At 46.7% G+C, this 24,107-nt stretch overlaps 1 protein-coding gene across 1 annotated transcript in view; it reads right to left on the bottom strand.

The window, feature by feature from the left end:
• Positions 1-24,107, bottom strand: part of epb41l4a (erythrocyte membrane protein band 4.1 like 4A) — a 524,857-nt gene that overhangs the window by 140,817 nt on the left and 359,933 nt on the right. Inside the window, exon 14 of the mRNA XM_070864703.1 lies at positions 8,054-8,144. Coding sequence (XP_070720804.1) covers positions 8,054-8,144 — 91 coding nt within the window. The remainder of the gene's footprint in view (positions 1-8,053; positions 8,145-24,107) is intronic.

The following is a 24,107-nucleotide window of genomic DNA, read 5'->3' as shown; positions in this document are numbered from 1 at the left end:
TCCCTGTTTTCTCTCTCCCTCCTTTTTTAAATAGTGGGCTTACATTTGCTAACCTCTAATCTGCAGGAACTGTTCCATAATGTCTAGAATTTTGCAAGATGACAACCAATGCATCCACTATTTCCATGGCTACCTCTTTTAGTACTCTGGGATGCAGATCATCAGGCCTTGGGGATTTAGCGGCCTTCAGTCCTATTAGTTTCTCCAGCACTACTTTCTTACTAATAATCATTTCCTTTAATTCCTCTTGCTCACTCGACCCTTGGTTCCCTTGCATTTCTGCGACTTTATCCGTGAAGATAGACCGATGTACACAAAACATATGGGATCATTGGTTTACAAACAGGGCCACAGGATACAAAAACAAATCAGGACTAGTTTCATTCAACCAGTGAAGGTCAGCAGGATGCCAGGTTGGCACTGCCAGTGGTAGTCAAATTCACAAGCACCCTCAAACTTCTGCTTTGGCCTTCTTCCAGTCATACTGCACTGCTGTCCTCTGGTGAAGGTGTCCTGGAGAGGCAAACAAGAAAATCTATCGTACATCTACCTCTCGCACCAGCACCTTCACTTCATCAATCTTCAAAGGGATTTTGAGTGCTGTGCCACTCCATCACTCCAGCTAATGGGTTTTGCCAGCCACTTTGCCTCAAACTGCTTTTGGAAAGATTGAAATAACTATTTAAAATATTTACAGGCTTTTTAAAGGCCAAGAGCACTTTTGGCTCCAAATCGAGGTAATTACATAAAGTGGTCACATCACTTTCAATTTTTATGGCAGCCTGGTCATTTCCTGTCCCTCGCCCCTCTGTTGAGCTCCCAGGATTTTACTGAAATCATGAAAATGGGGTTGACAGTGGCAGCTAGTCTTCCTCAACACAGACAGGTACAAAATATGCAGTGCCTGCCTCTCATGCTTGGACTAAAAAAATCAACTCATGGGATTAGAATGTCGACCGACTTTGCGACCGGGTTTTCACCGCCATTTGACCCTCCGCAGTGAAAACCCGGCCGGCAGGATCTTCGGACACCTTTTTGCGGCGGCGCTTCCACGTACCGCCGGGGAGAGGTGTGCCGACGTGAAACAACGTGCAACGCCGCAGATTGCATTACCGCCACGCCCAGAATACCGACAGGTCAAACCTGTTCAAACAGCCCTGCCAGCAACGGTAAGATAAAGACCTGCAAAAAAGGTAAGTTAAAGTTTTTATTTCTTAATAATTTTTCAGCGATTTAGTAGGCAAGGGTTTTATGAATGTTTTTTTGCAATTTTTTTTGTTTTCCCCCCCTCCGAAGGTCTCTCTCGCAGCGCTACCGGCCTCGGACTAAAGTTGCCAAAACTCGCGGTTTGCGCCGCGAATCCTTGTGCAATGCCGACTTTACTGATGGAGCAGACGAAAAGGCCGAAATTTAGGCCTAAAAACGGTAGTGCAGCGAAAATGATAATTTTGGTGTAAAACTACTGTTTTCGCCGACAACTGAAATTCTAGCCCCAAGAGCTTCTTCTGGAATAAAGAAGGACATTCTTCTGATCCACCACAGTTATGTTAACTTACTTCTGCCATTGTTACTCCCACCTGCTTAATCGATATTGTTCTGCTATTTTCTGTTCTTTTCACAGTTGTTAGATAACATTATCTGCCAATATGGATCAATTTCCTTCACATCCTAAATCTCTTTACAAGCTGAGGGACACCAATCCGAGAACATCCCTTTCATTCCAACTCTCAGCCTTCTACTTCCTAAACAATTTTCTATCCATACTGTTGTGTTTCTGTAAAGCATGCACTCCCATGTTCCGCCACCAGGGAGCGCATCCCCTGAAGTCCCAACAGATCCCAGCATCATTTGGAAGCACTGTATATAAGCCAGCCCCTAAGGCCTGTTCTTCACTCTGAAGTGTCTTAATAAAGATTGAGGTCACTGTTACTTTAACTTTCCTGTGTGCAATCTCACCTGTGTTAGGAATACAATACGTACCATCTTTCTGCCAAACAGTTTATAATGATTGCTGGAATAAGTTACCTCTGTTTTGAAGATGTACTTTCTCAACTAGCTGTTTTGTAACATAGCTGTAAGACATACAATGAGCAATTTCACAATATATGAGGGAATCAAGTGACTACATAAATGATCAAACTATTTCCAATGAGCCCACAGTCTGTGGAGGTTAATTTTAAATTTTGACAATAGTGTAAATGGGCAGCGTCGATGGGCCGCCCATTATACACCTCTCGATTTTTGGTTATATAGTGCCTTTCACATGTGTAGGACAAGCCAATGAAGTGCTTTTAAGTGTAGTCACTGTTGTAATGAAGGCAAACACAGTAGTCAATTTGTGCACAGCAAAGACCCACAAAGAACAATGAGATAAATGACCAGATAATCTGTCTTCGTGATGCTGGTTGAGAGTTAAATGCTGCTCTTGGTCAAATAGTGCCATGGGATCTTTTATGTCCACCCGAACGTCGTTGGAGTGACGCTTGAACAACAACAACAACTTGTATTTATATAGCGCCTTTAACATATTGAAACGTCCCAAGGTGCTTCACAGGACTATTGAGATAAAAAGTTTGACACCGAGCCACAAAAGGAGAAATCAGAGCAGGTGACCAAAAGCTTGGTCAAAGAGGTAGGTTTTAAGGAGTAGCTTGAAGGAGGAAAGAGAGGTAGAGAGGCGGAGAGGTTTAGGCAGGGAATTCCAGACTTAGGGCTTAGGCAACAGAAGGCACGGCCACCAATGGCTGAGCGATTATAATCAGGGATACTCAAGAGGGCAGAATTATAGGAGCACAGAATTCTCGGGGGGGTTGCGGGGCTGGAGGAGATTATAGAGATAGGGAGGGGCAAGGCCATGGAGGGATTTGAAAACAAGGATGAGAATTTTGAAATCGAGGCATTTCTTAACTGGGAGCCAATGTAGGTCAGCGAGCACAGTGGTAATGTGTGAGCAGGACTTGGTGCGAGTTAGGACACAGGCAGCCGAGTTTTGGATCACCTCTAGTTTACGTAGGGTAGACTGTGGGAGGCCAGCCAGGAGTGTAGTGGAATAGTCAAGTTTAGAGGTAACAAAGGCATGGATGAGGGCTTCAGCAGCAGGTGAGCTGAGGCAGGGGCGGAGACGGGTGATGTAATGGAGGTGGAAACCATGAAAATGTGACTCAGGCGAGGCTGATACTATTAAAAATTTATGTTAGTCATTTTTGAACACTTCAGTCAAATTTTGATCTCAGGACATGGCTGCATTCTCAATTGACCCTTATTTAGTAGATAGATTTTTTTTCTTCTTTCATATAGCTTGAGCCATCACTCAAGCCTGCCTGCTACTGTTAGAAACACGATACTTCATCCTGAGAGTTTGAAAGAACCCAATTGTCACCGTACATTGCCAAGAACATTCTCCAGGCATTTCTCAGAAATGTGAGTGATAAGCAACCATGGGGCAGACTTCAACCCTCCTGGCTGAAGGATGATGCTGCCTGAAGGTGAATACACAATATATGGGATAATATAAAGTTGAAACAGAATCAGTCCAAATTAAACTTAATAGGTTAAGGCTACAATTTATTCTTTGAAGTGGCTTTGTGTGATCATGCCCTCAGCATAACCATTTATTTGGTATGATAATGAAAAGTAAAACCACCCCAAAGGCAAATAATCAGAGAATTGAAAACATTACTTTGTGCACCTGCTGCACATCAATCAATGTTAGTCTTCCAGCACATATTTCAGCTAGAAATGACAAGATTATTCATTTACAATAAAGCAGACATAAAACCTGGTACCAAGATATTATTTATAGCTGGGCAGTAAACCACATTTGTTTTTTTTCCATTTGCCATTCACTGTTTCAGGTGTGGGAGTGTAAATTCTGATGTTCAGTTCAAGATATAATTGTTTGGTGAATCTTCTTTACTGATGAAACAAAAAACACGTTTGGTAGCAGAATAGCACTTCCAGAAAAATCACACCCATTGTTGTTTTGTTTTTCTGTAAACATGTTACTAAATTCCTCAACAGGATTAAACAACAACATTTTCATTGTATGTTAGTTGAGCTCCTGTGGTATTGTACATGGGGAGTCAAAACTTAGTGCTTTTCTTTTCCTCTTCTTCTTAGGCAGTCCCCCGGAGTCGAGGATGACTTGCTTCCACACTGAACTGAGTTCTAAGGTGACTGATGAGACAAATGCAGGATCTACAGTCTCTGACACAGGTGGGGCAGATGGTAGTTGAAGGGACGGGTGGGTGGGGTGCTTGATTGGGGTGCACTCCTTCCGCTGTTAGTACTTGGCTTCTGCGTGCAACCGGCGAAGAGACTCAAAGTGCTCACCGCCTTCTCGGATGCTTCTCCCCCACTTTGAGCGGTCTTGGGCCAGGGATTCCCAAGAGTCAGTGGGGATGTAACATTTTTTCAAGGAGGCTTTGAGGGTGTCCTTGAAGCGTTTTCTCTGCCCTCCTGGGGCTCGCCTGCTGTGACGTAGCTCGGAATAGAGCGCTTGTTTCGGGAGTCTAGTGTTGGGCATGCGGACAATGTGGCCCGTCGAGCGTGGTCAATGCCTCGATGCTTTGGGTGCTGGCCTGAGAGAGAACGCTGACGTTGGTATTCCTATCCTCCCAATGAATTTGCAGGATTTTGCAAAGTCAGCGATGGTGGTACTTCTCCAGTGCTTGGAGGTGCCTACTGTACATAGTCCATGTCTCTGAAGCATATAGGAGGGTGGGTATCAGTACTGCTCTGTGGACCATGAGCTTGGTGCCAGGTTTGAGATCCTGGTCTTCGAACACTCTTTTCCTCATGCGGCCAAAGGCTGCACTGGCACACTGAAGGCGGTGTTGGACTTCGTCATCGATATCTGTCCTTGCTGATAGTAGGCTCCCAAGGTATGGGAAGTGGTCCACTTTGTCCAAGGTCTCGTCATGGATCTTGATAATCTGGGGGCAGGTTGGTAGAGAACCTTTGTCTTCCTGATGTTTAAAGTAAGGCCCAGATTCTAGTACACTTCAGTGAAGGTGTCAACAATGGTTTGGAGTTCGGACTCCGAGTGTACACAAATGCAAGTGTCATCTGCATATTGTAATTCAATGACAGAGGTTGGACTGGAGTTGTCGGAGGTTGAACAATTTCCCGCATGTCCTGTAGATTAACTCCACTCTAGCGGGGAGCTTGTTAAAGGTGAGATGAAGCATTGCAGCGAGGAAGATTGAGAAGAGCTTTGGTGCGATGACACAGCCTTGCTTGACCTCGATCTGCACTTGTATTAGGTCTGTGGTGGATTCGCTGGTAAGAATCACGGCTTGCATGTCATCGTGAAGCAGGCGGAGGATGGTGAATTTGAGAAGCGCACTCCATAATCCATCATGGTTGAGGGAGTCGAAGGCCTTTGTGAGGTCAAAGAAAGCTATGTACAGAGATTGATGCTGCTCCCTACATTTTTCTTGGCTTTGTTGCGTGGTGAACATCTTGTCCGTTGTGCCCCTTAGTGGATGGAATCTGCAATGTGACTCTGGGAAGAGCTCTTCAGCCACTGGGAGGAGACAACTGAGGAGGATTCTTGCGATGATTTTCCCTGTGGCAGACAGCAGGGAAACTCCTCTGTAATTACCGCAGTCGGACTTGTCACCTTTCTTGAAGATGGTTACGATTACGGAGTATCTGAGATCCCCCTGCATGCTCTCCTCCTTCCAGATGAGAGAGATGAGGTCGTGGATTCGAGCCAAGAGTACTTCTCCGCCATGCTTTAGTACTTCGCGGGGATTCCATCTGCTCCTGAGGCCTTGTTGTTTTTTAGTTGTCAGATGGCCTTTTCAACCTCATGCCGGGCTGGGGTTGTGCAGAGGTAGTGATGGGTAGCGTGCTGTGGGATGGAGTCAAGGACACTCACGTCAAAGACAGAGTCTTGGTTGAGGAGATCCTTGAAGTGCTCCTTCCAGCGGGCACTGACTGCCTCTCTGTCCTTGATGAGCACCTCTCCATTCTTCGCTCTCAGTGGAATAGGACCTTGAGTTCTTGGGCCGTAGATGGTCTTGACTGTGCTAAAAAATCCACTCACGTTGTGACAGTCAGCTAGTTTAGTTGCTAGATCTCCTGCGCTTTTTGCATCCACCATCTGTTCTTTCGGTCCCAAGTTTTCTGTTGGACCTCAGCCTTCAGTTGCCTGTAGATCTGCTTTCTTTCGCTAGAGTTGTGGTTTTGTTTCCAGTTCAAAAATGCCTTGCGTTTGCGGTTTATGAGCTCCTGGATCTCCTGGTCATTCTCAGCAAACCAGTCTTGGTGTTTTCTGGTGGAGTAACCAAGAGTGCTGATTATGGTGGACTTGAGGGCAGACCAGGCACTGTGGACACTCTGTGACTCCAATTCATTGGAAGTCGTCAGGTTGGCTGCGAGGCGTTGGCTGAATAGGGCTTTCTTTGCAGGGTCTTTGAGTGCTTCAGCGTTGTTTTGTTTTGCGGCAGCGTGTCTGTTGCCACCGCCTTTTTGAGGTTACATTGATGGAGATAACAGAGCGGATTAGGCGGTGATCAGTCCAGCAGTCGTCAGCTCCTGTCATGGTACAAATGATGCGGACATCCTTGCGGTCCCCAGTTTGGACGATGACGTAGTCTAGCAGATGCCAGTGCCGAGAGCGAGGGTGTTGCCAGGAGGTCTTGTACTTGTCTTTCTGATGAAACAAGGTGTTTGGTTATGACAAGACCATGTTCTGAGCATTTCGTCAGGAGCAGGATACCATTGGAATTAGTTTCCCCTACCCCTTCCCTGCCAATCACACCTCTCCAGAGGTCTGTGTCCTTTCCAACTCTGGCATTAAAGTCACCAAGGAGAATCAATTTGTCGCCCGTTGGGACTTGGGACAGGGACTGTTCAAGGTTGGAGTAGAATTCCTCTTTGGCCTCGTCCATAGCTTCCAGGGTTGAGGCATACGCACTGATGACCATAGCATACTGGTTCTGGGTTAGAGTGAGCCGAAGGGTCATCAAACTAGATCATTTTTTAATGCAAAACCAACCCCCTGGAGACGCTGTTCTCCTTCTAGTTTGCCTTTTCAGAAGCAGGTGTATCCACCACCTTATTCCTTGAGCTGACCTACTTCTGCCCGCTGTGTGTTGCTCAGGGTGGCGATGTCGAAGCGTCTGAGTTCCCGGGCAATGATAGCAGTACGACGTTCCGGTCTGCCGTTGTTGGGGTTGTCTGTGAGGGTCCTGATGTTCCAGGTCCTGAACTTCATTTTAAAGGGTGGAGGATGTCTTGCTTGGATTTTTTTAACATGGGATGGCCGTTGCACACCGGCTACCACATGAACTTGACAGTGCAAGGTCTTAGTCCAATGGCAAGGGGATCCAAGACGATTGGAGATCATCAAGATTTCGTGCAGCCTTCAGATGAAGCATGGTTAAACAGCAGGAGATAATTGGACCAGGGTTTACAGATCTAGTTCATTGCTTTTTTGAAGTCATAAATTCTGTTCTTATTTTTATATATAATCCTTTGATTTTATATTATTATTTATCATCAAATAGCAAATTGTACAACAACGTGGGAAACAAATTGAGTGGAGGAAAGACATTTCACTGGGAGGTACAGGCTGGGAGACATAACAATGCCTCCATTGATGAGAGTCTGTGGTTACAGTGTAACAAGCTCACAATGTAAGCATTTCCATTATAAATACATAGAAATTTATAATGGAAAAAGGTGACCGGTAAGTTCATGCAGGTGTAAAATTGCTAATATAGCATATAGACAGATATGTACATGAAAAATTCAGATCGTTCCGAGTTTATCCATTCAAACATGGTAGACATGTGTGACCCCCTTAAAGCAAGTGCAGTTTCATATTATTTAAGCACGGGTATAGAAAACTGATACAGAAACCTGAAGCTAAATTTAGGATTGAAACATCTAAGAAAGGAAGTTCCAATGCTAAATTAGAAAGCTAGGAAAGAGAGTTATAATTCAGAATTTCAATTTGAATCTGAATTTGGGATTCAGATGTTCAATAATTGGAATTCTGAAACAGATTTGTTCAACATGCTTGAGCATAGCATAGCTTTACCTTTTCACTGGTGAAGGTGCGATAATTTTGGTGGTGCCATCATATTCCACATGGTCCGTTTTTATCTGACTGCGACTGACACTGTTTGGTCCTATGGTAACAATTAAAGTTACAGAAAAAGATTACACAAGTGTTAATTGATGAATATTTAATAAATGGTTAAAGCAATGAATCATTAAATTACTAAATGTGCAACTAATATCATATGAACATATTTGTTTTGCTAAGTAACCTAACTCACACTAAATTTAAAAAGATGCGAAAACAGAAAATAAATTAATATATAGATGTGTCCTATTTTCCATCAAGTGGGTTCAAAGCCTTATCTCACAAGAGAAAGAAGTCTAACTCTTTGCCTGGGCTATTTCCCATACGCCAGTATGACCCTTATATAGAACTATTAAAAGTTCAGCATAAGCGGAAATTAATTACGCTAAAACCAGGGGAAAATTGGGCAGAATGATTTGGTTTCGTCTCGTCAAAAAAAACACATGAAGAATATATCTTGGGGCAATTCTCCTCTGTGATCCTGCTTAAAATCAAGCAGCAATCGTGGAGGAGAATGACAGAAAATTTGAATGGCCAGGTTTACCGTTGTCTCACCACCCCAGAGTATTTCTCCCTCAGCCAGGACCACCACTGTCTGCATCTTGCCTGCCCACATTATAAAAATGGCAGCAGAGGTATCTCTTCTCAAAGTTAAGTATCCTGGAAGATTTAGTTTTCAACCTTGGTCACTTTGCAACCGCGTCTCCGTAATGGCTATTAGATCAAACCTATTAATTTCTATCTGCACTATTAATTCATCTATTTTATTGCGAATGCTTCGAGCATTCAGATATAGTGTCTTTAGTTTTGACTTTTTTCTATTTTTTCCTGATGTCACCTTAGTCAGTAATGTCCTATTACCTTTGTTACTCTCTCTGTCCCTTCCTGACCCACGCTGCTTATTTTTATCCAAAACTCTACTCTGCTCTGCTCTAGAGCCTTGACATTTGTCTTGCTGCTTTTAAATTTAAAGCCCTGTCTGCTGCCCTAGTTATTCAATTCGCCAGGACACTGGTTCCAGCCCAGTTCACGTGGAGCCCGTCCCAACGGAACAACTCCCTCTTTCCTCAGTATTGGTGCCAGTGCCCCATGAAGCAAAACCCCAGCCTCCCACGCCGCTCTTTGAGCCACGCATTTAACTTTCTAATCTGCTTATCCCTATACCAATTGGCGCGTGACTCAGGTAACAATCCAGAGATTATTAACTTTGAGGTTCTGCTTTTTAATTTGGATCCCAACTCCTCAAACTCTTTCAGCAGAATCTCATTCCTAGTTCTACCAATGTGGTTGGTTCCTACGTGGACCACAACAACTGGATCCTCCCCTTCCCACTCCAAGTTCTTCTCCAGCCGCAAGAAGATGTCTTTAATCTTGGCAGGCAACACAATCTTTGAAACTCCCGGTCACGACTATACTGTCCCCGACCACAACTACATTCCCTTTCACTCCCCCTAATTGAGTGGCCTCCTGCACTATACTCATTGGAGTTCAGAAGAATGAGAGGTGATCTTATTGAAACATATAAGATAATGAGGGGGCTCGACAAGGTGGATGCAGAGAGGATATTTCCACTCATAGGGGAAACTAAAACTAGGGGGCATAGTCTCAGAATAACGGGCCGCCCATTTAAAACTGAGATGAGGAGGAATTTCTTATCTCAGAGGTTTGTGAATCTATGGAATTCTCTGCCCCAGAGAGCTGTGGAGGCTGGGTCATTGAATATATTTAAGGCGGAGATAAGACAGATTTTTGAGCGATAAGGTTATGGGTAGCGGGCAGGGTAGTGGAGCTGAGTCCATGATCAGATCAGCCATGATCTTATTAAATGGCGGAGCAGGCTCGAGGGGCCTAATGGCCTACTCCTGCTTCTATATCCTGCTCCTATATCTTCTGTTCTTATGTTCTTATATGCAGCATGGTACCATGATCAGCCTGCGGGCTTTTCCCTCATCCAGATAACACCCCATGTTTTTGATTTAACATTGAAGGAAGATAAAATTAAAATATAATTTGAAGACATTAAGACCAGCTGATGATTATCAAGCTATAGCTACAATGATGTGGCTATTAAAGTCTCTCAAATGGCACAGCAGTACAGGTACTAATTAATCCAGAACCGTCGCTATGAATAAAAGGACCATTATTAATATTTATTGTGATCATTACTTTGACTGATGGAGAGAATTGGTCCCAAAAGTTTTATTTAATTCAAATATATAAAACAACCATTTATTACAGACTGTAAACATTCTCTTTTAACACACAATTCTGCAGAACACAGTCATTGTATAGTGCATCATTGCAATTATGCCTGGTACACTGTACTACCACATCAACTCTGTGGTCACAGTATGGTGTCTGGAACTCAAGATCTTTCATGGTGCCAGATCTCTGGGGATTATCATAAATGCAGGAAGACATCAATCCAAGATCTAGGACACAGATATTAAATTCAACTCCAGTTAAAACTGTTACCTGAACTGTGCTCCAGCAGCACAGGCAAGCTCTTACTCCATGCCATATTGGAAATACTATATTCATGTTAGTTTGTGCCAAATCAACAGTTTACTACATTTTATTTCTTATCAGGAATTTGCAGTGAAATACTGCCATGAATTTTCTGTTGTCTCATTCTTACATCCTTTAAAGTATCCACTAGGAAAAGACAAATTAATATAATTGTTACTTACACTTACCAGATTCTGTGAAGCTCAAATAATTTTATAAAGTAAAGAAATACATTTAACAGTACAGACAACACTCACAAATATTTTACTGACTCTGACACAGACTATGAGAAACATGAGGGCATATTTTCTGTTCCACATAGCTGATGGTACTGGCGTGAACTGGGCAAGTGGAGGCCAGGAAATCGGGTGGAGATCTCCAGTCATTGTGTGGCAGCCATTGTCTTCCAGCCTATGTTTTAAGCAGTGTTTATGATGCCTTCATCTTGTGACAATCAGCTACTACTGGGCTATTTACAGGAAAACGCAAACAGCTAGGGTGGCCTGTTACCTTTAAAACTCATAGCAGATCTTTTTCTCATGCCAAATATGAAAGTCAGCTCCCAAAGCCAAACACTCACGATCGCTTTAATCCAAAGTACTGTAAGGAAAGGGTTAATCAGACAGTCCTGCATGTCATTGATAGTTTTTAATATTGTAGTAATATTAACCTTTACTCTTGCCTATTAAGCAGTACCTCAGCCATGCTGAAATGACACCTTGCCTGCTCCTATGTGGCTTGTCATTACTGTGTTGTCAGGAGTCTCCTCACACAGGATGTAGCTACTGCCTCTAGTGATGTATAGGCTGAGTTTGCTGCTGTGCCAAGCTCAGTTACTTCATTTTGGTTTGGCTTTACAACCTTTGCCTGACTTCAAGTAACTAACCAGGCTTCCGCTCCCTTAATCACATCAGCCACAATATACCCATCATTTAGATAATTTCCCAGCAAAACTTCAAATGGTAAGAGCGTAGATACTACTTCTTTCATTTCCAACTATTAATGATATCCTTACTGTACATCAACCATCCTGGAAAATCACAAATGTCGGCTACCCTATCCTTCAGATACTGGTCACTCTGCACCAGGAGTAGCCGAACTAATGTCAGAGTGCAACTTATATCATACTGCCTGTTCAAGGAGGCTGGGCATAGGATTGGCTTCATGTTCCTTGTATCCAGGTCACTGTACACCAATCAGTCTCATACTTCACAAATGGAATCAGTCTTCCCAATCGGGTTTTGGTTTCTCCTCTGCACCAGTGATAGGCTTGTATCACCTTAAATTTCTGTGTGGCTTCATGGGATCCTATTCTGCGAACAACTTCATTATTTTTGCCATCGACCAACATCACCAACACTAGTGGACTACAAAACTACTGGCTTTCCCAGATTCCAGGGCCATCTATGTTGCCATTTGGGTCCCACAACACAATCTGTGACCTGAAATGGATTTTATTCTTTCAACATTAACATGGTATACAAACCCCAGCCCAGAACCATGCAGATTAACATCTGTTTTCCTAGAAGTTGTCAAAATTTTAAAGCAATCATCTGTGTCAACCTTATTTGAAGGGGAATGAGAGTGGAAGGTGAGACCAGGCTACTCTATGGCTGATAATACTCAGGAGCCAAGCACAGGTGCAGCAAAGCTCGATCTATGACCAGAATTAACAAACATATACCACTGCAGTCTTGAAGCAGCACCTCACATATATGATTGGTGGGTGGCCTACAGCATAAACCCACCCCAAGGAATTCAAGAATAACTGTTGCACATTTTGTCCTGCGGCTTCAGCAATCATCTTAATGATCAATATAGCAAAGCCACGGCAGAGTAATAGGGTGAAAATGTAAATGAACATGAGCAGTACCATCATCAATGCAGCAAGAAAAAATCAGGTATGCTAGGCATAAATTCCAGATGCCTTCAAGGAATGTCGCAGCCACACCATTTTGTGGAGGTAAGCCAATCTGCTATTTAAACCATAGCTAAACTACCTTTCCGACACTTTCCTAAATAGCTCTTCAAATACCAACTATTGCCATCTTATACAGGGCTCCTGCTATACTGCAACTGTTACATTCCCTATCTTGAGCGGGTTCCTTTTCAGGCATTAACTCCAACTCACCAACAGCTTTGCATGCCAGCAGTACAGGCATTTAGCGCCCATGATGTGTTACCAGCTACAGCAACTTGAGCACCGGGTTTCGGAGCTGGAGCGGCGGCTGGAGTCACGACAGTGCATCCATGAGGCTGAGAAATTTGTGGATAGCACGTTTCTGGAGGTGGTCATTGTAGTGCATGGAGAAAGATTCAGACTGAACACTGTGAGCTCAAAGTAAAGTGTGACCGTAGTCTTTTATTGCAGGTCTCCAGAGTGCTACTCCAACCTGTGAAGCCTCTTAAAATACCTGTGCTCCCAAAGGATTATGGGATCCCTTGAAACTCCAGGGGATGAGCCCTCTGGTGGCTGTACAGAGTAAATGCAAGTATACATATATAACAATACTTTCCCCCAAAGTCAATAGTGTAACTATTTACAATGCGAGTCGATCTGGGGCCCTTCTTGCCCTGGTTGATTGTCTCGGTGTGAAAGCTGGTGTTGTTGAATCATTTGTTGGGCCCTCGCTGGGCTGCTGTGCAGCTGGCCTTGCTGGACTGCCTGGTGTGTTGGGCCCCACTGGGCTGCTGTGGATGATGGGTTCTGCTTCGTGGTCAACCGTTGTGCCGGTTGCCACTGGTGTGTATGTTGGGAGATCAAAAAAGGTAGGGTCCAAGGTGGGTTGCTCAGGGTAGTCGGTGAATCTGAGTTTGATTTGGTCCAAGTGTTTCCGGTGAATGAGTCCATTTGAAAGTTTGACCCAAAACACCCTGCTCCCCTCTTTGGCCACGACAGTGCCAGGAAGCCACTTGGGACCTTGTCCATAATTTAAAACAAATACAGCATCATTGATTTCAATCTTGCGTGACACATTTGCGTTATCATGGTATGCACTTTAGTGAAGCCGTCTGCTCTCTATCTGTTCATGTAGATCAGGGTGAACTAACGAGAGCCTTGTCTTAAGTGCATTTTTCATGAGCAGTTCAGCAGGTGGGATCCCAGTGAGTGAGTGTGGTCTCGTGCGGTAGCTAAGCAGGACTCGGGATAGGAGAGTCTGCAGTGAGCTTTCAGTTAGCCTCTTCAAGCCTTTGCTTGATGGTTTGCACTGCTCTCTCTGCCTGACCATTGGACGCTAGTTTAAATGGGGCAGATGTGACATGTTTGATCCCGATGCGGGTCATGAATTCTTTGAACTCAGCACTGGTGAAACATGGCCCGTTGTCGCTCACCAGGACATCAGGTAAGCCGGGTGTGGCAAACATGGCCCGCAGGCTTTCAGTGGTGGCAGCGGACATGCTAGCCGACATTATCTCACATTCAATCCACTTGGAGTACGCGTCTACAACCACAAGGAATATTTTACCCAAGAACGGGCCTGCATAGTCGACGTGTACCCTCGACCACGGTTGGGAGGGCCAAGACTACAAACTTAGTGGCGCCTCCCTGGGTACATTGCTCAACTGCGAGCATGTATTACATCTGTGAACGCAGGACTCTAAGTCCGCATCGATACCAGGCCCCCACCAAACGTGGGATCTGCATATAGTTTTCATCATTACGACGCCTGGGTGGGTACTGTTGTGTGTCTGTAAAACATGCACTGCCATGTTCCGCCACCAGGGAGTGCATCCCCTGAAGTCCCAAGGGATCCCAGCATCCCTTAGGAGCACTGTATATAAGCCGGCCCCTAAGGCCTGTTCCTCACTCTGGAGTGTCTTCATAAAGACTGAGGTCACTGTTACTTTAACCTCCCTGTGTGCAGTCTCATCTGTGTTAGGAACACAATAACTGGCGACGAGTATACGAATCCAACACAAAGATGCAGCAAATTGTGGGCATCCTGGAGAAGTTCTCGGAGGGTGAGGACTGGGAAGCCTATGTCGAACGGCTAGACCAGTACTTTGTAGCCAATGAGCTGGACGGAGAAGGAAACGCTGCAAAAAGGAGAGCGGCCCTCCTCACGGTCTGCGGGGCACCGACCTACAGTCTCATAGAAACACACAGATAAGTCGAATGAGAAGCTGTGTACACTGGTTTGGGAGCATTTTAACCCGAGGGAGAGCGCGCTGATGGCGAGGTATCGGTTCTACACGTGCTAGCGATCTGAAGGTCAGGAAGTGGCGAGCTACGTCGCCGAGCTAAAGTGACTTGCAGGACAATGTGAGTTTGATGGCTACCTGGAGCAAATGCTCAGAGACTTTTTTGTACTGAGCATTGGCCACGAGACCATCCTACGAAAACTTTTGACTGCAGAGACACCGACCCTCAGTAAGGCCATTGTGATAGCACAGGCGTTTATGTCCACCAGTGATAACACCAAACAAATCTCTCAGCACACAAGTGCTAGCAATGTTCATAAATTAACTGGAACTGTGTTTGCGAGCAGAAATGTACAAGGCAGAAACACGAGTCTGCAACTGCCAGCAGGCCACAGGTGACCCAGATGACTCAGAGTCCGCGACAAAAGGATGAATGCAAGGCAATTCACACCTTGTTGGCGTTGTGGAGGCTTCCATTCAACCTATTCATGCCGCTTCAAAGGGTATGTTTGCAAGAGCTGTGGAACAATGGGGTATCTCCAACGAACTTGCAGGCGAGCTGCAAGCTCTGCAAAACCTGCTAACCACCATGTGGCAGAGGACGATCAGTCCATGGTGGATCAAAGCAATTTCGAGCCTCAGAGGAGGCAGGTGTTGAAGTACACGGGGTGAACACATTTTCTACGAAATGTCCACCTATAATGCTAAATGTAAAATTGAATGGCTTACCCGTAGCCATGGAACTGGACACTGGCGCTAGCCAATCCATCATGAGTAAAAAGATGTTTGAGAGACTGTGGTGCAACAAGACACTCAGACCAGCCCTGAGCCCCATCCACACAAAACTGAGAACGTACACCAAAGAGCTTATCACTGTCCTGGACTGCGCCATGGTCAAGGTCACCTACGAGGGCACGGTGCACGAACTGCCACCCTGGATTGTCCCGGGCGATGGCCCCACACTGCTTGGAAGGAGCTGGCTGGGCAAAATCCGCTGGAACTGGGGTGACATCTGAGCGCTATCACATGTCGATGAGGCCTCATATACCCAGGTTCTTAACAAATTTCCTTCCCTTTTTGAGCCAGGCATTGGAAACTTTTCCAGGGCGAAGGTGCGGATCTACTTGGTCCCAGAGGCACGACCCATTCACCACAAGGCGCGAGCGGTACCTCACATGAATGAGCGAGAGTGGAAATTGAACTGTACAGACTGCAACGTGAGGGCATCATCTCCCCAGTGGAATTCAGCAAGTGGGCCAGCCCGATTATTCCAGTACTCAAAAGTGATGGCACGGTCAGGATTTGCGGCGATTATAAAGTAACTATTAATTGTTTCTCGCTACAGGACCAATACCCGCTACCTAAGGCAGGCGACCTATTTGCGACTCTGGCAGGAGGCAAGACGTTCACCAAGCTCGACCTGACTTCGGCCTATATGACGCAGGAGCTGGAGGAGTCTTCGAAGGGCCTCACCTGCATCAACACGCACAAGGGACTGTTCATCTACAACAGATGCCCGTTTGGAATTCGGTCGGCAGCAGCGATCTTCCAAAGAAACATGGAGAGCCTACTCAAGTCGGTATCACGCATGGTGGCTTTTCAGGACGATATATTGGTCATGGGTCGGGATACCGTCGAGCACCTACAAAACTTGGAGGAGGTCCTCCAGCGACTGGATCACGTAGGGCTGCAGCTGAAGAGATCGAAATGCGTCTTCATGGCAACAGAAGTGGAGTTTTTGGGGACAAAGATCGTGGCGGATGGCACTCGGCCCACAGACGCCAAGACAGAGGCTATCAGGAACGCGCCCAGGCCACAGAACGTCACGGAGCTGCGGTCGTTCCTGGGACTCCTCAATTATTTTGGTAACTTCCAACCAGGTTAAGCACCCTCTTCGAGTCCTTACATGTGTTATTGCGTAAAGGTGAGAACTGGGTATGGGGGAAAAACTTAATTGCTTTTGAGAAAGCCAGAAACATTTTATGCTCCAACAAGCTGCTTGTATTGTATAATCCGTGTCAAAGACTTGTGCTAGCATGTGATGCGTCGTCGTACGGAGTCGGGTGTGTATTACAACAAGCTAATGTTGCGGGGAAGTTGCAACCTGTCGCCTATGCCTCCAGGAGCTTGTCTAAGGCCGAGAGGGCCTACAGCATGATTGAGAAAGTGGCATTAGCGTGTGTGTTCGGGGTAAAGAAAATGCATCAGTATCTGTTTGGCCTCAAATTTGAGCTGGAAACCGATCACAAGCTCCTCATATTCCTAGTCGCTGAAAACAAGGAGATAAATACTAATGCCTCAGCCCGCATACAAAGGTGGGCACTCAGCGTATAACTATACCATCCGCCACAGGCCAGGCACCGAGAACTGTGCAGATGCTCTCAGTTGGCTACCACTGCCCACCACGGGGGTGGAAATGGCGCAGTCTACAAACTTGTTGATGGTGACGCAGCCCGCAGACTTGTTGATGATCATGGAAGCGTTTGAAAATGATAAATCACCTGTCACGGTCCGCCAGATTAGGACTTGGACCAGTCAAGATCCTCTGCTGTCACTAGTAAAAAACTGTGTTGAAATGCAAGAGCTAATCAAGCCATTCCTGCGGCGAAAGGACGAGCTGTCCATTCAGGCAGACTGCCTGTTGTGGGGTAACCGGGTAGTGCTACCCAAAAAGGGCAGGGAAACGTTCGTCTCGGATCTCCACAGCACACACCCGGGTATAGTAATGCGGTGCAGAGGGACCTGGGGGTCCTTGTGCATGAATCCCAAAAAGTTAGTTTGCAGGTGCAGCAGGTAATCAGGAAGGCGAATGGAATGTTGTCCTTCATTGCGAGAGGGTTGGAGTACAAAAGCAGGGAGGTCCTGCTGCAACTGTACAGGGTATTGGTGAGGCCGCACCTAGAGTACTGCGTGCAGTTTTGGTCAACTTACTTAAGGAAGGATATACTAGCTTTGGAGGGTGTACAGAGACGATTCACTAGGCTGATTCCGGAGATGAGGGGGTTACCTTATGATGATAGATTGAGCAGACTGGGTCTTTACTCGTTGGAGTTCCGAAGGATGAGGGGTGATCTTCTAGAAATATTTATAATAATGTAAGGGATAGACAAGATAGAGGCAGAGAGGTTGTTTCCACTGGTCGGGGAGACTAGAACTAGGGAGCACAGCCTCAAAATACGGGGGAGCCAATTTAAAACCGAGTTGAGAAGGAATTTCTTCTCCCAGAGGGTTGTGAATCTGTGGAATTTTCTACCCAAGGAAGCAGTTGAGGCTAGCTCATTGAATGTATTCAAATCACAGATAGATAGATTTTTAACCAATAAGGGAATTCAGGGTTATGGGGAGCAGGCGGGTAAGTGGAGCTGAGTCCACGGCCAGATCAGCCATGATCTTGTTGAATGGCGGAGCAGCCTCGAGGGGCTAGATGGCCTACTCTTGTTCCTAATTCTTATGTTCTTATTATGTTCTTATGAAAGCAAGCTGTCCATTCAGGCAGGCTGCCTGTTGTGGGATAACCGCGCAGTGCTACCAAAAAAGGGCAGGGAGATGTTCATCTCGGATCTCCACAGCACACACCCGGGTATAATAATGATGAAAGCGATAGCCAGATCCCATGTGTGGTGGCCCGGTGCCGACTTTGACTTAGAGTCCTGTGTATGACAATGCAGCGTGTGTGCTCAGTTGAGCAACGCGCCCAGAGAGGCACCACTAAGTTTGTGGTCCTGGCACTCCAGAACATGGTCAAGGATCCATGTCGACTATGCGGGCCCGTTTCTCGGTAAAACGTTCCTGGTGGTGGTGGGTGCTTTTTCAAAATGGATTGAATGTGAAATAATGTCGGGAAGCACCACCACCGCCACCATTGAAAGCCTGAGGGCCATGTTTGCCACCCATGGCCTGCCTGACATACTGGTCAGTGACAACGGGCTATGTTTCACCAGTGCCGAATTTAAAGAATTCATGACCCGCAATGGGTCAAACATGTAACCTCGGCCCCATTTAAACCAGCCTCCAATGCACAGGCAGAGCGGGCCAATAGGGAAACAATCAAACAGAGCCTTAAACGAGTCACAGAAGGCTCACTCCAAACCCGCCTGTCCTGAGTACTGCTCAGCTACCGCACGAGACCCCACTCGCTCACAGGGGTGTCCCCGGCTGAGCTACTCATGAAAAGGACACTTAAAACCAGACTCTCGCTGGTTCACCCCAACCTGCATGATCAGGTAGAGAGCAGGCGGCAGCAACAAAATGTAAACGATAGTCGCGCCACTGTGTCACGGGAAATTGATCTGAATGACCCTGTGTATGTGCTAAACTATGGACATGGTCCCAAGTGGATCGCGGGCACGGTGATAGCTAAAGAAGGGAGTAGGGTGTTTGTAATCAAACTAGACAATGGACAAATTTGCAGAAAGCACCTGGACCAAACGAGGCTGAACAACCCACAGCAGACACCACCTTTTTCGAGCCCACAAAACACACCCAAAGGATCAACGACACCACCCCGGACCAGGAAATCGAACCTATCACGCCCAACAGCCTAGCAAGGCCAGGCTCTCCCAGCAGCCCTGCAGGGCCAAAAACACGCCAGCCCAGTGAGGGCACAGCCAACACACCAGAACAGACATTTGTACCGAGACGGTCCACCAGGGACAGATAGGCTCCCGACCGCCTCACCTTGTAAATAGTTTTCACATTGACTTTGCGGGGGAGTGATGTTGTGTATCTGTAAGGCATGCACTCCCATGTTCCGCCAGCAGGGAGTGCATCCCCTGAAGTCCCAAGGGATCCCAGCATCCCTTGGGAGCACTGTATATAAACCGCCCCTAAGGCCTGTTCCTCACTCTGGAGTGTCTTAATAAAGACTGAGGTCACTGTTACTTTAACTTTCCTGTGTGCAGTCTCATCTGTGTTCGGAACACAATAGGTACTGTGGAGGTCTTTGATGACGGTCTCTCTGCCCTTCTTGGGGACCACTACTCGATTGCCCCACAGAAGGCAGTCTGCCTGTATAGACATTTCATCTTTGCACCACTGGAACGGCTTTATCTCTTCCTGCATTTCCACTGGGACACTGCACCAGCTCCCGTGAAGAACACAGTTGTTGACTAGAGATAATAAGGGGTCCTGGCTTGTCCAGGTTTTGATCTGCCGGGCAGTGACAGGTGATTGCTCACTCTCAAATGCTTCCATAACCATGGCTAGATCTGCGGGCTGCGCTATTTCTACCCCCGTGATGCATTTTCTTTACCCCATAGACACACGCTAATGCTTCTTTTTCAATCATGCAGTAGGCTCTCTCAGCCTTGGACAGACTCCTGGATGCATAAGCAACCGGTTGCAGTTTCCCAAAATCATTAGCTTGTTGCAATACACACCCGACGCCATATGACGACACGTCACATGCTAGTACCAAACGCTTACATGGATCGTACAACACAAGCAATTTGTTTGAGCATAACAATTTTCTCGCTTTTACAAAGGCATTTTCTTGGCTTTTGCCCCAAATCCATTCACCCCCTTTTTGTAGTAAGACATGTAGTGGTGGTTCTAGCAGTGTGCTGACCCCCGGTAAGAAGTTACCAAAGTAGTTCAAGAGTCCCAGAAACAACCGCAGCTCCGTTACGTTCTATGGCCTCGGTGCGTTTTCGCGTTGGTGGGCTGATGCCATCCACCGCAATCCTCCTTCACAAGAACTCCACTTCGGGCACCAGGAAAACGCACTTCGAGCGTTTTAACCTGAACCCCACGCGGTTGAGTCAACTAAGAACCTCCTCCAGGTTCTGCAGGTGCTCGACTGTGTTCCGACCTGTGATCAAAATGTCGTCCTGGAAGACCACGGTTTGTGGGACCGACTTCAGTAAACTTTCCATGTTTCTCTGGAATATCGGCGCCGTTGATCGGATTCCAAACGGACAAGTGTTATAAACAAAAAGACTTGTGTGCGTGTTGATGCAGGTGAGGGCCTTCGATGATTCCTCCAGTTCCTGCGTCATGTAGGCTGAAGTCAGATCCAGCTTCGTGAACGTCTTTCCTCTCGCCAGCATTGCAAAGAGGTCGTCGGCTTTTGTTTAGGGGTATTGGTCCTGCAGGGAGAAACGATTGATAGTTATTTTGTAATCACCACAGATTCTGACGGTGCCGTCTCCCGTGAGGACTGGGACAATAGGACTGGCCCGCTCGCTGAACTCGATCGGTGAAATGATGCCCTCTTGTTGCAGCCGGTCTAGCTTGATCTCTACCCTTTCTCTCATCATGTACGGTACTGCTCTCGCCTTGTGATGGATGGGTCGCGCCCCCGAAGTTAGGTGGATCTGCACTTTTGCTCCTTGGAATTTCCCGATGCCTGGTTTGAACAGCGAAGGAAATTTGTTTAAGACCTGGGCATACGAAGTGTTGTCAGCAGGCGATAGCGCTCGGACGACGTCTCAGTTCCAGCATATCTTTCCCAGCCAGCCAGCTCCTGCCGAGCAGTGTGGGACCATCGCCCGGTACCACCCAAAGTGGTAGCTTGTGCACCGCTCCATCGTAGGAGACCTTTACGGTAGCACTGCCGATTACAGGAATCAGTTCTTTAGTGTAAGTTCTTAGTCTCGTGCGAACTGGGGTTAAGACTGGCCTTGAGGCCTTGTTGCACCACAACCTTTCGAAAGTCCTCTTGCCCATGATGGACTAGCTCGCGCCCGTGTCCAGCTCCATTGATACCGGGAATCCATTTAGTTCAACATTCAGCATTATCGGGGGACAATTCGTGGTGAATGTGTGCACCCCATGTACTTCTGCCTCCTCTATCTGAGGCTCAGGTTTGTAGTGATCCCCCGTGGATCTGTCCTCCTCTGCAATGTGGTGGTTTGCAGGTTTAACAGGCTTAGCAGCTCGCCTGCACACTCGTTGGAGGTGTCCCATTGTTTCACAGCCCTTGCAAACGTATCCTTTGAATCGGCATGAATGGAAACGATGATCACCCCCGCAACGCCAACAAGGTGTTAATAGCCTTGCATTCAACACCCTTGATGGTGGACTCTGAGACATCTACAGACATGTAGCTGCAGGTAAGTGTGACTTGCCCTGTACGTTCTGTATGTTACGATTCGAAAACAACATCACTTTGTTCACAGTACTTGTAGCAGCACTTGTGTGCTGAGAGATTTGTTTAGTATTGTCACTGGTGGCAATGTACGCCTGGGCTATCGCTATGGCCTTACTCAAGGTTAAGGTCTCTACAGTCAAAAGCTTGCGAAGTATGGTTTAGTGGCCAATGCCAAGCACGACAAAGTCTCTGAGCATGTGCTCCAAATACAATGTCCTGCAAGGCGTCTCAGCTCGGCGACATAATTCGCCACTTCCTGGCCTTCAGACCTTTTGTAGGTGGAGAACCGGTACCTCGCCATCAGAACACTTTCCTTCAGGTTCAAATGCTCTCGGATCAGTGTGCACAAATCGTCGTATGGTTTCTCGGTGGGTTTTGCTAGAGTGAGCAAGTTCTTCATGAGGCCATACGTTGGTGCCCCACAGATGGTGAGGAGGATCGCTTTACGTTTGGCAGCGTTCTCTGCCCCATCTAGCTCGTTGGCCACGAAGTATTGGTCGAGTCGCTCCATAAAAGTTTCCCAATCATGTCCCTCCGAAAATTTTTCCAGGATGCCCACTGTTCTCTGCATCTTTGGGGTCGCTATCTGAATCTCGTCGGCAGTTGTAGTGTATGGAGAAAGATTCAGACTGAACACTGTGAGCTCAAAGTAAAGTGTGACCTTAGTGTTTTATTGCAGGTCTCCAGAATGTTACTTCAACCTGTGAAGCCTTTTTATATACCTATGCTCCCAAGGGATTATGGGACCCCTTGGGACTCCAGGGGATGAGCCCTCTGGTGGCTGTACAAAGTAAATGCAAGTATACATATATAACAGTCATCACACAGCTTAAGAGTGTGCAGGCAGAGAGAAAGTGGGGGACCGCCAGCCAGAAGAGGAGGACCAGGTAGGTAGTGCACGAGTCCCGAGTGCATCTTGCTCTCCAACTAGTATTCTGATCTGGATACTGGTGAAGGTGATGGTTCCTTCTGGGGAGTGCATCCAGAGCCAAGTCCACGGCACCACAGGTGGCTCAGCTGCACAGGGGGAGCGGGGGCGGAGGAAGAAGAGTGGAAGAGCAATAGTGGTAGGGAATTAGATAGTTAGGGGAGCAGACAGGCGTTTCTGCAGCCGCAGACATTACTCCAGAATGGTATGTTGCCTCCCTGGTGCCAGGATCGAGGATGTCACCGAGCGGCTGCTGGCATTCTGGGGTGAAGAGGGTGAACAGGCAGAGGTCATGGTCCATATCTGTACCAATGACATAGGTAGAAAGAGGCAGGCAGAATTTAGGGAGCAAGGAGAGAGATTAAAAAGCAGGATCTCAAAGGTAGTAATCTTCGGATTACTCCCGGTACTACTTGCTGGTGAGTACAAAAATAGGAAGATAGGATAATTGAATGCGTGGTTGGAAGGATGGTGCACGAGGGAGGGCTTTAGATTCCTGAGGCATCGGGACCATTTCTGGGGGAGGTGGAACCTGTACAAGCCAGATGTGTTGCTCCTCAACAGAGCCTGGACCAGTATCCTCGTGGGTGATTTGCTCGTGTCGTTGGGGAGGGTTTAAACTAGCTTGGCAGGGGGATGGGAACCTGAGAATAGATTCAGGAGGGAGAGAAGCAAAGCTGGAGTTGGAAAGCAAAAAAGTAGGAAGTGAATTTGGAAGACAGAGGAAACAAGAGCTAGAAAATAGACAACAAGGAAGTTTGGCAGTGCTAAATGGTATATACTTCAATGCAAGGTGTTATGTATGCAACCCTATGTAACCAGCATTCTACCGCCACCAGAGGGAGTATCTGTTGGAGTCCCAAGGGATCCCAGCATCCCTTGGGAACACTGTATATAAGCAGGCCTCCCATGCTGTACCAACACTCTGGAGTTAGATTAAAGAGACTAAGGTCACACTTGCTCACGTCTACAGTACTCAATCACGTTATTTGATTCTGGACATAACAACTGGCGACGAGATAACGAACCATCATGCGAAAATGCAGAGAACTGTTGGTATCCTGGAGAAATTCTCAAAAGGGGACGATTAGGAGGCCTTTGTGGAGCGACTCGACCAATACTAATGGAAGGGAGTGTGAACGCTGCCAAACGAACGGCGATCCTCCTCACCGTCTGCGGGGCAACAACCTCATGAAGAATGTTCTTGCTCCGGTGAAACCAACAACCAAATCGTATGAAGAACTGTGTATGCTGGCCCGGGAGCACCTAAATCCGAAGGATGGCAAGGTATCAACGGTCTGAAGGCCAGGAAGTGGCGAGCTACGTCGCTGAACTAA

This window comes from Pristiophorus japonicus, chromosome 1, assembly GCF_044704955.1.
Source record: "Pristiophorus japonicus isolate sPriJap1 chromosome 1, sPriJap1.hap1, whole genome shotgun sequence".
Classification (NCBI taxonomy): Eukaryota; Metazoa; Chordata; class Chondrichthyes; family Pristiophoridae; genus Pristiophorus; species Pristiophorus japonicus.
The sequence above is the reverse complement of the archived record's forward strand: the minus strand, read 5'-3'. Positions and strand labels throughout refer to the sequence as shown.